General features: G+C 34.4%; 1 protein-coding gene across 1 annotated transcript in view; it reads right to left on the bottom strand.

Moving 5' to 3' along the window:
* The window catches only part of TRERF1 (ELM2 and Myb SANT-like domain containing 1), a 103,642-nt gene that overhangs the window by 51,414 nt on the left and 35,494 nt on the right, over positions 1–16,734 (bottom strand). Inside the window, exon 5 of the mRNA XM_051213621.1 lies at positions 11,473–12,044. Coding sequence (XP_051072947.1) covers positions 11,473–12,044 — 572 coding nt within the window. The remainder of the gene's footprint in view (positions 1–11,472; positions 12,045–16,734) is intronic.

The raw sequence follows: 16,734 nt of genomic DNA, 5'->3' as shown, positions 1-16,734 counted from the left end.
GCAAAGAGCGGTGGTGGGGTAGTGGAAACTTAATTTCTTACTGCTTCATTAGATGAAATCAATGTTTTTTTGTCTGTGATGATCGTATCAACAATGTTAGTTCAACTATTTTACTGAATAAGCTTTAATCAATAAGTTAATGATAGTCCTCCCGTTCCAGATAAAATGAATTGGTGAAGCCTAGTAGGCTTTTATGGAGAAGTGGCTATATCGAAGTACGGCACAGCTACCGAGGTGGGATAGCTATTTTTGCAGTTAAAGCTGTGCTATTTTTCTTTATAGAACTAGTAACGGTTTATGGTTATCGGTCGAGTAGTAGATTAGTCTGATCTCTACCACCCAGTTTACCGCTCACGTTAATTTATGGGACAAGTCCCACTATCCAGTAGGCAAGACGAGAACATGTGAGTTGGATTTTACATATAGGTACCTTCATGTAAAAAAAAACGTTTCTTTAAAAAAACACCTCAATTTAATTTAAATATTGTACATTAAAATGTGTATATTCCCTACCGTCTTGCTAATTTTAGTAGTGTTTTTGTTTTAGAAAAAAAGTATAATTTTATTCCGATTAGATCACCATTTAACTCTAATTTATAAATTCTTATTTGTTTATTTATTTCTATTCATATTGTTTAAATTAAACTGTTTGACAGTATAAAGTTGTGGATATTATTATATTTCCGATCGAGGTCATGAATAGATTGATGTCAGACCACCATTGAAAACCTGAAAACACTAGACGGCCGTTTCATTCTATTGTGGGATTCCTCAGTGGCGGTGAGCATCCACGATTCCCCCTGCATGATTCAAACCCAGGGCTTTCAGTCTTGCGCGCGAACGCCTAACAGTTGGATGCCAGCTCGACGGTCTAGAGGTTAAGCGTTCGCTCGTATACATATCATATACATATACAAATCAAGTGACTTGTGTGGCGAATATGTATTCGGTGCCCCTTTGTGTCCATATTTATATGTTCAAATGAATAGAAAAGATAAATTTTCATCAACTGCCAGCAGTGGATAGTCCACACTGCATGAACTCCATTAATCACGGATTCTCACAAGAAGAATTGGGCAAGATCGTATACATTTAATTGCTCATAAATTGCTGTAGTCGTGTAGTTTATGGTCATTAATCACATACATTTTCTAGTTTGAGATAGAGAGACTAGTTAGAAGTACTTATTAGTTCAATAACGAAGGGATAGACGAATAAATAAAAATCGAGTACACAGTTTTCAAACAATTTTTGAATGAAATTAAATGTGAATGAGTTCTATTTCAAGTTATATAAAAAAAACCCGGTGGAAAAAATACCACTACTTTGTTTTGTTGTCAGTTGCTTATTTCTTTGTATGTACAGTTGATGAACCAATGAGTTTCTATTTCAACAAACTTCTCTCATACTAAATTCTAGAACAAATCACTTTGTCAGAGAATAACTGAATTCTATCAGCAATTCAATTCCTAGGGATCTCCGAAGGAGGTGGTAACACAGCCTTTATACTTATGGTAACACTCAAGATCAGTTGATTGACTGATAAGTAAGATACCCTCTTGCCATATCGAACAAACACATAAACAGCAATGTAGAGCAAATAGTACATACATGAATAAAAGTCAAATCACAATAGTGACCACTAGTAATACCATGAAGCGTAAACACACAAACACTTATGGAAGTTATTAAAACTATGCCCCCTAAATATAATAAATAGATAACAAATATGTACATATATCCACAACTATGTAATCATATATACATATAAACCGCAAGGTATAGCGGGTAAATAATATTCATAGTATATAATTAACAATAAGAACATACAATAGTAAATAATTTTCAATCCATGAAGTGTGATAAATACTCAATTGTCTCAAGTGTATACAACGCTTTATGTCTTAATGAACGCTATGCATACATAAACCTGTATACACAAAGGCAGAATGAGAGAGAGAGAGAGAGAGAGAGAGAGAGAGAGAGAGAGAGAGAGATTTGTATACAAAACATTTCAAGGGACCAGTTAACACACATATTAAATGAAAATGATATAGATTCATACTAGTTACAATTGAAATTATGAAAAGCCTATTTATTTTGTGAATATTTCAAAATAAATTATTACCTTAATGATGATTAATTAGTTTCAGATAGAATTTGAGGTTGTATCTGTGTGTCTCTTGAAAAACAAGTCCGTCAGTTACTTACTTAGTTACGCCTGTTACTCCTAGTGGAGGAGCATAGGCCGCCTACCAGCACTCTCCACCCAACCCTGTCCTGGACATTAGTTAGTGAATTCAAGGACTGACACAATGTTATCGTTTGTCCACCTCTAACTTTCTACCAACCGTCCTCAACACTAGTTAGCATTGCGCTGTATTCAGGCATACGTAACACGTGGCCCAACCATCTCAGTCGATGATGATTCACAACCTCATCAACTGATTCTTTAAGTTGGATGATCTATTTCTGAAGTTGCATTCAATATAAGATGGATATTTATTAATATTGGTTAGGACGAAAATTAAAGCTTTCACTAAACAACACAATACTACAAAGAGCAACTGTCATATCAGCTACAAATTAAAGTTTCAATGAATTAGCTCTTTGAATTAATATCTAACCAAGCAACGGGAATACTATTCTTCAATCTAGATTTCACTTACAAAATTTATGTCTCATATCTACAGAGTTGAGCAAAAAACATTTAATAATTGAGTTTATGAGTCAATTGAAGCTTGATCACCATCAAAAACCTGAAAGCACTGGACAGCTGTTTCGTCCTAGCATGTGACTTATCAGTAGTGCGCATCCACAATCCCGCCTCGTGAGATTTGAATACAGTTTCACGCGCGAGCGCTTAACCACTAGACCACTGAGCCGGCCAGCATTCGACGGTGTTAATGTCTAATTTCAACCAATTCACAAAATTGAGCTACACATCCACCATGGTCATCAGTGAGTTACTATCTCACAACAGAACCGGTTGAACTCCATTGGTCACGTCTTCTCAATAAAACTCCACGAAATACCTCTTGGACACCGTAACACATTGTTTAGTATACCAAACACAAACACTGTATCATCGATGATCATATGAAGTTACATACAATTCCATTCATTAAATTTAAAGCCTAGATAAGTATATTGTAATTTTAGATTGAATTCAAGGTATCATATATGAAGTGACCATAGAACTGAAGTTTCCAGTCACAGAAATAAGTAACTAATACTAACTAATATTATGGTTTTGTTTTATTAATTATTAATCTCAATTTTCGATTATAATGCAAGAGAAAAAATGAATAAACAAATAAAAAGAGTCATAAACAAATTCAACAGAGTTCAAATAAACAAAATTGACAAAATAATGTCTGGGTCTGTTTTGTTGTTGTTGCTGTTAAAGGAAACTAATTAAATCAATATGAAACAACTTTTTAAAAAAATAATTCTAATGTTAGATGGTTGAAGATAGACGACAATAGGATCAGTTATGATTCGAATATATTCATGGAATCATTTCAGACTGAGTTTGGTTCGAATTCCACAGGAAGATTTAGTTCTCTAAAGGTTGTATGCATGATTTGCTGATGAATTCTTAAACGTTTCCTGCTATCTCAAACCAGTTAACATCAAAATATAATGTACAAAGAGTCGAGTTTTGTTAGACTAGCGAACATATTGCAACTTGATCAATGGAATCCGATCAGTGATAAATGACTCAGTCAATCAATCAGTAACAACATAGAACTTCGTATGTACGTACATCAGTTCGAGTTACCAGCTAGTCTACACCTACCACCATGGCTCAGTCCACTTGTCAGTGACTTCATGAATTTGTGCTATGTTTTGGTCTGGCCGCCCCTAGTTTTCTTCCAACCTACCCCTATACGTTTGAGCATCGCACGTCAGGGCAGTCGGTGCTGAATAACTAGACAATTGTGATATCCGTCACTACTCTGTGATTAGTTAATTAAACAAATAATTCAATTTATCAAAACAGGAATTATACAGCAATGTATTTCTATGATGAACGCGATAACAGCTGAAAAAACTGAAAAGTAAGCGAGTACTGAACTACTCATATCAAAACATAGGTTGAGTAATATTTAACATCATATGCACGTATTTCTTACAATGTAATCTGAATTTCTAGATTAACTTCCACAGAATTTTCAACGTTAACCATCTAAGGCTGAGGTAGGTAGCGGTTGTGAATACTTAACGGATGATCTAGCCACTCCACCTAATGAAGACTCACCAATTTACAAATAGATTTTCAATATTTAAATAATGTCGTGAGTTTAAACTTAGCATTGCATATTTGATAGTTTGATGATATCCGCAAAAGTCCTAGTAGAGCAGAGAGTGAGGATATAGTGAACAAAAACTCGGGTGAGGAAGACCAATTTACGTGCAATGCAGAATCGTAAAATATGAAATTCATACAATAAATCCATCATTTGCAAATCCTCTTTGCGTTGTCATTTATATACTCAATTATTCCTTCAATTCTGTTGATATTTCGATTGCTCTCCGATTTCCTTTCTGTTCCCTTCCGATCGCAGACATCCCAATATCGGGGAATAAGTCTACTTCCGACTACGTCTAAACTATTGACTTTCGTCATACTTCGTAGATTGTTCAAAACCCGAGAAAGATTGACTCATGAGGAGCAGACTAGTTTTCATTCTGGTCGAAGATATATTGATCAGATCTTCACACTCCAACAAATTTTAGAACACCATCATACTTATCACCGGCCAACAATTGTAGTGTTTCTTGATATCAGGGCTGCCTTCCATTCGTTGGAGAGAGCTGTTATCCGGAGTTGTATATTGAAGAAGGGTGTACCTGAAAAGTTTGCTAAAATCTTGAAAGCCCTATATACAAACAACTCAGGTAGAGTGAGGGCATACAACCATATCACTCTGTTGTTCCAATCAAGCAGTGGGGTTAAACAGCGTTGCCCAATCTCACCATTCCTCTTCAACTTTGCTATCGACGACGTTCTGCAAACAGCTCTGATGGATCTGGGTAATGGTGATAGGAATCTGTTGCCTGGAGAAAGGCTTTTCAACCTTGAATATGTGGATGATATTGCCTTACTATGCGATGATACCCAAACCATGCACTCCGCACTTAATCAGTTGGTAATTAGTGTCTGTCGGTATGGCATGTGCATTGCACCTTTGAAGTACAAAGTACTTTCACAAGGTTGGCAGGACCGTGATTCAGCGCTCACCCTGGGTAGTGAGCAGATAGGAGTAGTCGAGAATTTCGTGTATCTGAGCAGCTACATAATTGCTAGTGATGGCGTGAGAAATGACATCAATTCACGTATAATGAAAGCCAGAGCAGCTTATACCAATCTGGGCCATCTTCGGCACTTTCGTGTTGTTAGTCTGGTTGTAAAAGGTTGGATCTACAACGCGTCAGTGAGAGCAATTTTCCTCTGTGTTTGTGAAACCTAGCCTTTCCAAGTTGAGGATGCTTGACGACTCTCTGTGTTCGATCATCGCTGTTTCAGACCGATTGATGACATCCAGCGTCAACACCATGTTAGTAATGTAGAGGTTCGGCAAGATGTGTTCAGTCACAGCGACGATAATTCAGTTGATATATCGTCTTGAAACACTGAGTTCAGTGGCTTAGACATGACATCTCAGAGAATTCTTCCTGGTCGGATTTACCCCAACTGAACTGCTACTCCCATTATTATTATTATTATTATTATTATTATTATTATTATTATTATTACCTCACTCTAATATACTAATTTCCATTAATCTTTGTTCACCTTCCTTTCTCTCTTCATAACTTCATTTTCATCGTGTGGTATATATATATATATATATATATATATATATATATATATATATATATATATATATATATGGTGACCCGTCATACCAATGTTTAAATTTTCAAATAAATAACTTGGAAAAAAATACGCAAGGACCGCTCCGAAGGCATCTATGTTCAATTAGTAATAGCCTAAGAATTTCCTATTTTTAACGATCAGAACTAATTGATGCATAGAGCACTCGAGTTTTAAGTTGTAAATGGACAATTTACCTGGGCCACATATGATGCAAAGTGAGAAAAACTAACCGAACCTTCTTGATCAAGGTGATCAGAAGACGCGTTTTGTCAGCATCTTCACCAAAAAAACTGTCTTCCGGGTATTTAAAGTAAATAATTGAGTCTCTGAGTAAATTTTGCCCAATTGAATTCAACCCATAATTAGACCTTAGCTTGAAATAGAATAGATATCTAATCAAAAAGCCTAGAACAGAATCATTGTTTGATAATCACATAGCTATCTATTCATTTTTCTTTTGTTTCTAATACTTACGAACATGTATATATTATGATGAGTGAAGAAAACTCTTTATCATCGTAAGAAATTAGGATAATTGGAAGTTTTTTCCCTGGTATACGACAATTCTATATTATTCACCCTCTACTTTTTTTTAAAATACAAACTTTTTGCATTAGATGTGGAATGTATGTCTGGTTAACATAGTAACAACAAGTAAGAGACAAGTTGTGACAGTACATACAACAAAAAGGAGTATCGACAATTATAAGGCTTATATAGAAAACGTATGTATTCATTCAATAAGTTACAAATAGAAATCATATAATCCAAAGTACGTTGTATTTGTGTTAATTTGTATTTCAGGGATTGATAACTTATTGAAGATCATGTGACCATAACTAATGACAATAAAAGTGGAGAACGTTATCGGCAACATTTTCAATGTTCAATAGACGTGTTCATCTTAGCGCTTTAGGCTATATCTTCATTTGTTAATCGATTGAGTGTTGTGTATATTAAAGTACAATTAGTACTAGAAAATTAACTTTAAGTCCTAACTTTCCTCTATTTGTGTTTTTAACCTAGGATAATGTTTACTTACGCCTGTTACTCTAAATGAAACATAGGCCGCTGACCAGCATCCTTCAGACCGCTCTGTCCTGGGCCTTCCTTCCTAGTTTTAAACTGGGATAATGGTTTAGGCTAAATTGAAATATTTAGAACAGGCAGCTAGGAAAAATATCAGATGCTTGAAATGAAGACTCAAACAAAAATTACATTCTAATATACAACAATCACGTATTGAATCAATAGAATAATGATTGAAAGTGTTGAATTATCAAGTTCATTAAATATTGAAATCATTTAGCACTATTATACAGAGCTCAATAAACAAAGACCACTTATTAAATCCATCTACATATTTCAATATTTCATTTACAATAGTGCATTTACTTCATGTAAACAAAGGAAGAAGGAGTGAATGTACACAAAAGTACACAATTTAAATTCTAAAGATTATTCTTCAATAAAGTTTCTAATAACGATTTCGTTTTGGAAAGATAAGAGAAGTATCAGTACGATAAAACATCATGAAGACTTCAAGAGTATTAAATAACTTGTTTACTGAGCAATTACCTTAACAATTATGTACACATCTATATGAGATTAAATTTACATTAACACAAACTAACACTATTACTGCTAACACTACCTAGTTTGATATAAAAGCAGGGGGAAAAAGCAATCACACATGAATAAATACAGATAGGGACAGTTTATTTATTTATTTCAATACATAAATATTGGTACTAAGAGGCACCGAATAAATATGAGCCACACAAGTCACTTGGTTTGTGTGGGCTATGATACTGCCTGGGTGCGCGGACCGAAGCAGGCGGTTTACTTACGAGGCTATACCCGGAGCCTTCGACCTAAAGGTCTGATCCATAAGACAGTGGAGCAACGTCAGGAGATGCAGTGTCATGATACACCATTTGTTTCCTCAGGATAGTGGAGCCCATGTGTACCATTGATTTGGAATCAGAGTTTTCCAACTCCCCTAAGTGAACTGTTCGTGTCCATCAGCCCGGTTAAGGCACCGGACATTCGCTTTTCACCATCTCAATTTCGAAGACAATACTAATGCCACGAGAATGCAGTGAGTAGGACTTCCCTGGCAGTGGCTGTATGCACGTGGCCATATGAGAACATTTCGACAGTGAGAGCTGACTTTCCCACTCCCTGCCGTACCAGGGCATTCGGGAGCAATTAATCTGTTTCGTTGTGCTTTATGATTTTTCGAAAGTGTGCATACATAACCTAACACACAAGGACCGTAATCCAGAATCTTTTAGTCTTACACAGAGAGAGAGTTCATGAACTTGGCATTACAATGTTAACTTATTAGTGAATCAAATTCATACGTGTTTGCATATTAATAAAACAGATTGATAAGTTAACTAAACAATTTCATTTGACATTTTACGCTTTCATGTCACTACAACTATACAAATAAGTGATTATTTAAAAAATGACTAAAGAAAAACAAAACTAGCCTATTAATTGTATAATTAGACGATAACCATAACGCTACAATGAACTGAATTAGACAATTATTGTAAACCTACAAACATTGGATATTTGTTTTATTATACTTTGGAATTCCTTAGAACTTTCTATTCATATCACTTCCAGGGATCAAACTCAGAACCATCATTCCTTACGTCAAGCATTTATCTTTCGGACAATTGATTTAGCATTCGATGGTATCTAACATCGATCAGTTTATGAGAGTTCCCAACTACTATACATTATCATTGATGAAGTTTGTTTTACCTTCAATTTAATTGAAATATTATGGTCACGGTTTCATGCTAAACTCCGGGGATTTCTTTTCGGATTTAAACACTAAAAAACAAACGATGGATTCTTTTTATGAAGTGATTTGCCTTGACAATTTCATTTTCCTATTTTAATGAGGTGGAGCAACTTTAATTGATGTCCATGTGTCAAACTCCACTTTGCATATAACTGACTAATGAAGGGTTGTTAAATTTTGTAGTTACAATTATCAACCAACGGTTGAAAACTCAGAAGATTAAATTTTAAGCACCGGTGTACACCGTTGAAAAGATCCATTCATGGATTAAACGGATATCCGGTGTATTGTAGTTTCCAATGGTTGTCTAACTAAGATCAATGTAAAACTAAAAAAATCCAACAATCTCCACAATCCTCTATTTTAATAATTTCTATAATTATCTAACCGTATCATATTTGAAAACCAAATACTATGGAACATTGGTTTATTATCAGACGATGTCTTATCACTAAGCTCTCTATATCATCTAGATACGAATCAACAATAACATGATAATTTCATATACTGATTAAGTACAGATTTATGAAATCGGCTTTGAGCTACACTATTCTTCCCTAGAGACAGTAATACTCCACTATTATCTAAACTGACATAGATGAAGTGTACTTTGAACTTGAGTTTTAATGATTGAAAGTCATATAGTTTGCCAACTAAATATTCACAGCAAAATTGAAGTAATTAGTATTTATAACAGTAAAGCAATCATATGGTTTCTACGCTGTAATTTACTGACAAATATGCAAGATTTATTTTATCATTCAGAATGAGTTGTTACTTGATTTATAAACAGAGTAAGTGATTGGGTTATTCAATAGTGTATAGAATTTAATAAGTAATTTAAAAAAATAAGGCAATATTATGATTAGTCTGTTAATCTAAGAAATCGGTGATAGTGATAATACAGTAGGTGTTAGTCAGCTATCAACCGATTATAAACAATGTAATATCAGGCACTAATGTACACCGAAGGAAAATCCTATATTTCACAAACGTTCATCAAAATGAAAGACAAATGAGTTAAAATATTCATGTCAATTGTAGTGATATATTAAAAGGAGGGAGATAGAGTTAAAAAAGGAAGGACAGATGGAAGAATAATCAAACATAAATTTATAAGGAATTGAGAAATAATACATCCAAACTCTAGCAAATTGTTCCATCCAATATCAACTTTTAGGTCTCTGATAATTCCACAGTTAGTCATTTAGTCAGACATAAGACATGGAATATATGCACATCAGTTTAAGTTGCTAAACCATATCATTACAGAAAAACGAAACTATCGAAATAGACATCTGCAGAACGACCGTGAGTTAGCCAATTAGATAAAAGATAGAGGCTATTGCATTTCAGCGTGGAATTGTAAGACGCATAAAAAGACAACAAACAAGGCATGACAGAAGAGTTAGAACAAACATAAACGATCTGCAGAATGACGATAAGAAATTCATTAAATTTCAAAGGAAAAGAATGATAAACGGTACTTCGAACTTTTTAACGGTAGCCCGTAAGTTCTTGGAATAACATGAAATTCGTTAGAAAAACCAAACAGATATTACCTCATGTGTATTTGAGTGAAATCCACCTACACACACATGGCTAGGAAGCAAGAATGGTTTATAGCCTCAGTCTTTGCATGAACGTTTACGTCAGTTCGTGAAGAAAATCCTAGTCTTAGTCGTAATTCCAAACCCTAAAACTCAAAGCTATCTCAATACCGCAACTCATAACCCCAACCCCTGATCATAAGCCTCTTACCTTCAGTGTGAGAAATAACTCACATGATAAAATTCATTATACAAATCAAAACTCCTTACACTTTGTAAGTTTATCTTTTTCTAAATCAAAAATTGCCCTAAACCAACAAACTTTTACTGACTGGCGAGTACGGTACTCAAAGTTATATGAAATTTATAAGATCCTCCACACAGTTTACTTATACTTAGATGTCAGAGAAGTAGAAGTAATAATAGTTATTAGTTGTTGTAGAAAACAACAGGAATAAACAATATAATTTCAGAAGAGTGAATGTTCGTGGAATAGAAAGAAAAAGAATAACTGCATTTGCACGTTTGCAACCTATTTTCAGCCATAACAGTCATGGTCGTCCACCATCGGTCACGATAATTGTAAGGACCCTGTTCAGGTAGATTTCACTGAACAATAAAACCTAATTCAACAGTCAATCACTTTGTGAACTGATAACATGTTTCGGTTAGGTAGACCTAAGGTTTCTTCCATCCTACTCCTACACCAGAAAATATCGTAGGTCGAGTTAGGCAATAACTACACAGTCTTAAACTGATAATAAGGTACCACCCGAAATGTTTCACAGTGTAATTGTTAATGACGCGTTATGAATGGTTGAAATCACGTTTTAGTATGTCTGCCTTTAGCATTCTCTCGAATGAAGTATATTTTCGTCTCAATTTGATGTTCTAACTACACTTTTTTTCCTGAAGTATAAAGTTGTGAGATAGTAACTTATTGATGACAATAGTGGATATGTCGCTCAATTCCGTGGATTAGTTGATGGTAGACATTAACACCGTATGATGCCGCCCTGCTCGGTGGTCTAGAGGTTAAGCGCTCAGGTTTTCCATGGTGATCTAGGTTCAGTTGACTCATGATCTCAACTACTGAAGTATAAAGTGTTAAGAAGAATAAAATATAATTTAATGATAAAACGAACATAACTCTTCATTGAAGAAAGACACTTTAATTAGCAATAGAGAATAAGAACACCAATTAGGTTACTTACTAGATACGCAAGTCGATGAATTAGAACGATCTAATTGTTGTAAGCTTGAAGAAAGACCCGATGTAGAACCTGTAGAAGCGACTAAAGCGACTAATGCAGCAGGTGATAGGCCAGTTTGATTACCCAATTCAATTAATTTATTTACACTTGCAGAAGAAACAACGCCAGTACTGCCAGCTGAAGATGATGATGATGCCGATGTACTATTACTCAAGGCATTCAATATGGCTAACGATGAAGCGTTGTTATCATTATCGGAATTGCCGTCAGCATTACCACCACCACCATCGCGAGATAGTGAAGATTCAGCATCAAGCCCTGTCGTCGCTGCTGCTGCAGCTGCCGCCGCTGCTGCTGCTGATGAGGAAAGTAGAGCGGCAGCAGCAGCAGCAGCGATAGATAAGGCACTTGTATCACCATTTGTTGCTTGACATAATAACATCCAACGTTCATTCTCTTCGGGATGAGCATTTTCGTAATGTCGTCGAAGTGAACGTGAATCACTATAGGATTTATCACAGAAATGACACGCATGCGGTTTACGACTTTCATGTGTATACTTATGACCATTTCTAAAAGAGAAAAAAAGATCAACTCAAACGAGATAATGAACGGATAGATAAATAATTAGGTAGAAAAACTGGAAGATAAAAAGTAGGTAGCTGGTGAAACTATTAATGAATGTACTTGTTAGTAATAGTAATTAATTCACTAAACTTTGTCAAAACATTCTTATACAGATAATCCTTCCATCGTCTGACTTTCAAAGTATCTGTGCTCTATCAGTGATTAAGGACGTTCGGTGAAATCATTAAGAATTAGTTAAGATGATGCACATGGATTTATTCTGTCTTGAATATGTGTTTAAAGTGTTGAAAAAAAAACACTGTAGTGTCGGTTACTGTGTTAAGTCCACAAAACTTATTCTAGCTTCTGGACAAACCAGTTTATCCATTATTCTGAAATCACATTTTGACCTTGGCAATTTTTAGCCTATCAACTTTGACTGTTTTTATATGAGCGTATATGCGTACATTGATTTTCATACTCATCACATGTCTGTAACTTATTTTCGTCTGACTATAAATAAAGATTCACGCTTGGTTAAGTTGAGTCGGCTGAGCGTCATTTTACTTCGCTCTCTTTTCACTTCGTTTCTTAGATCATTTGTGTCGATTAACAATTGTACGAAATATACGTATTCAAAAAATCATCCTCGTATCTGACTTATTTGTTTGCGTTATTCACCAACACAAGTCGAAAGCTTTATACGAGGATTGACGACATGTACATTTCAATAGCGATCAATGTACGATCCAAATGGATTCAGATCTCAGGCCACTAAAACGCTACAATTTGGTGAGTAATTACTATGAGTCGATTTAAAATGTTTATGTAACCATTCATTTCAGTAAGCGTACAGATATTCACAGAATTGAAATGATTCAGAAGATTCCCCACTCAAATAGATGCTTTATTCAGTGTTGTGTTCTTTGAACTAGTTGTAGTAGACACTAATGCTGTAGTTTTGAAATACGACGAAAAGAGTTAACAACATCAAAAATAACAAACATTTTAATTTTAAGATTTTAGTTCCTCTAAGAAATCACAATGACATTTTCTAATTTGAGTTTTATTAAACTTAATCTGCTACTCAGTTGTAATATGTATTACTCTATGTTGTCCTATCAAATAAGCACGTAGAGAACAAAACAAGTCAAAATAATACCAGTACTAATGATGATGAGAAAGATTGAACACTAGACACTACTTGTTCAAAAAGCAGAGACAAATTAGAAGAATGAAAAAAAAATGGAATGATAATGAAGCTCAAGATATATAAAGGGATCTACGCTACAAAAACCATATCACCCAAAGACCCAACAAACACCGATCGTAGTTATCGCAAGAACCCTAATCAGGTTAGTTTGCGCCTACCTATACGTCTTAATTCAACTTCACTCCCCTATTTATCTCTTCCGAAATTTTTAGCTTTACTATTCTCCTGGGATTGTATACAAAAAGAGTTGAGTTCGGACAGATAATAAATTATGTTTAATTTAACATTTCACTTAATTAGTAGTATTTTAAATGAAACCTTAATGTCAAGTCTACCATAATTTATCATATTCAAATTATAATCTATCAAACCCCCTCCATACACTCCTATAATATATCTTAATATATAATGTAGTTGAACATCCGGATGATGGTTAAAAACGAGGAGAAAGAAAACAATCAAGTGAAGACAAAGAGAATCGACAGAAAAAAAAACCCAACTGAATAAGGTCAACATAATAAAAGTACATTGTTTTATAGTGAAAGATAAAGACAACAAGCCATGAATCACCAATTAACAAATAATAAAGATCAAAATTATTAATATGTATATAAATACACATACAAAATGGTAGTCATAAAACAAGTACATAATGGAACTACAGAAAAATGTGAATTAATGTAAGTTGATGAGTGAAGATGAAGGAATCATTTAGTTTTACATGACTAAGGTTATTCCATATTGTCTGTGTAGCACAGACCAATATACTAGATGAAAACTTATTGCTTGGTATTATATGCAGCATTTATTCAATAGATGAACGAAATTACTGAGTGCTATACAGTTATTGAACAGTAAGAATGTTGTAGATAGGGCTTATGTGACAAGTGGACTTTATATAGAAAATCATTAAGAATGGAAACATTTACGTAAGTGAATAGAAAACACAATTTCGACAAAGATCAAATCGAAGGGCCTTTAGATTTGATGAAAGAGAATATTTCTATTTCAGATCATGAGATTAACATTCATTGGTTCGTATTGGAGGATAAAATAGGTGATACCAATCAACATATGCTCACTAGTGACTGGCTTCAAGAGGTATATTCTGGAATTCTAGTGAGAAGAAGAGACCAGTGGAGTTCAACCGGGTCAGTTTTGAGACAGTAACTCACTGATGACAATGGTGGATGTGTCGCTCAATTTCGTGGATTAGTTGATGGTAGACATTGACACCGCTGGATGCCGGCTTAGTGGTCTAGTTGGTTAAGCTCCTAGCGTGAGACTGACATGTCCTGGGTTAGAATCCCGCGAGACGGGGTCGTGGATGCGCAAAGCTGAGGAGTCCCACAACAGGACGAAACGGCCGTCCAGTGCTTCCAGGTTTCCCATGGTGGTGGTCTAGCTTCAATTGACTCATGATCTCAACTGTTGAGAAAATTATAACGTTTCATATTGATTGGAGTAATCAATAATTTATTTTTATAGACTGTTTTCTATTCTTTACAAAAATTGAAATTATGAGTTGGAAGAGATCAGATGGCAGAATAGTTAAACATACTTCTACTATCCAGTAGTAATCAGTTTATAAGGAACATAGGATCTGCCACATACTTGCATAGATCCACTTTAACAGACAGTTAAGTCAAATTATCAAATAAGTGTATTAAAATGATACAAGAGAGAGACACACGAATTCATATTATTTTGATAAAGTAATTGTCCTTGTTCCATCCTGATTATAAGTTAATGTAATAGATTTTGAGTTTGATTTCTGTTAAATAAAGTCCAAGAATACTACTCAAACTGAAATCAAGCCAGTGGGTTTTTAATCTACGAACCAGTATTTAGTAATAGAATTCTATAAAAAGTGGAACACAAAAAAATCTCAAAAAACTAGCTTATCTTTCCCTAACATGAATTACTCGAGTCGTAGGCGATATGTCAGTTTGCCAAACAAAGAGTGAGTATACTGAGTAACACTTCACTTCGTATTACTCTATGGCTATGAAACAGATTAGCAAAATAGAAAATATAGGCTTCTGATGACAGGTATATTTGAAGCATAGTTCGTAAATAATAAAACTATCAGCTGAGCAGCTTGGAAGTTTGCCACAGGTTACTACGCGAAGACGGTAAATTGGTTTATGAGGCTGTGAATAGCTATTACATATTGCTTACCTCCACGTGCTACGCTGGATAGAGTATGAGTACGTTGGAGGAAGACTGTAATCAACGATTTAGAATGTCGGATAATATGGCTAAGGATCTATCATAGTCGTACAGATCCATTAACTTGTTACTTTAATCTACATCTTCTATGTTAGTATTACATCATACATACATTTTCATTCGGTCTTTTCAAACCAAACCCTCAATTCTTAATCTTTCTGATTAACTATATTATTTCGATTGTTTGGTTATTCATATACGTAATTTCATTTGGTTGTAATGATGTAATACAGTAACTTAGAGTAATCTATGTGTATATTTCTTATAACTGATTAATTGGATCAAATTCTGTCTCAAATAGTCAATCAGTCATCGATGCTTTGCTAATTCAAATCATTAGGTACTAGCTATTGTGGTTACGGTAGTTGAGTAATATCACTATGCTTCAACTAAAAAGTATATAAATCAGTACTCATTTAAATCATACTGATATTTATTGACTGTTGAGCTTACTGAGAAAAAAATGGAATATTGAATGACCAATAAACTGATATGTATTAGATTAATTATTAAGTATACACAACATAAACAAATATATATACAACAAATAGAGGTTTGCATTGGTAACCGATTCGTTATTATGTAATTAGTTTTGTCTACATACTTCAAAAATGACCACATATGTAGAGACAACATTCATATTTACGAATGACAATATAATATATATTCAATAGTTAAAATCTAATCACTGTAACAATCATTCTATCACTTTGTGTTTATCTCAATGATACAACCAACACTGTTATATCCTGATGGGAATAATGAATGGTAACTTTTGGGAACCATTTATAGACCAATACTATACGTATATTTTTATTGTATAATTATTAAGTAACTCAACCATTCATATTCGTGTCCCTCTTATTATGAGCTCCATTTTGACCTATAGACTAGTATAATACAATTTACCATTCTTGAGTTATTCCCAGTCTGTCAATTACTTATTCACAGCCACATTTGGTTAAATCTTGTACAAATGTTGTTTCCTATTTTATTGTTACGATGTATTCTGTCTGGTTGGTATATAAACCCAGTATGCTTGAAATAAATGATTCATATCGTGGAGGTTGAGATTTGTATTCTGGACTTAACAGGCAGAGTTAGGTGGGAAGCAGGATCGCTAAGGACTCTAGACTGCTTGTACAGGTTTTATGCAACATTGGTCCAGTTGATAATTCACTGTTCTCTAATTGGCGGTATCATTACGTCATACATTGATAGGGGCACAAATCCACAAGTTAAAACAAACA

Source organism: Schistosoma haematobium, chromosome 1 (genome assembly GCF_000699445.3).
Source record: "Schistosoma haematobium chromosome 1, whole genome shotgun sequence".
Classification (NCBI taxonomy): domain Eukaryota; kingdom Metazoa; phylum Platyhelminthes; class Trematoda; order Strigeidida; family Schistosomatidae; genus Schistosoma; species Schistosoma haematobium.
Note: the sequence above shows the minus strand (reverse complement) of the source record. Positions and strands in the feature narration are given on the sequence as shown.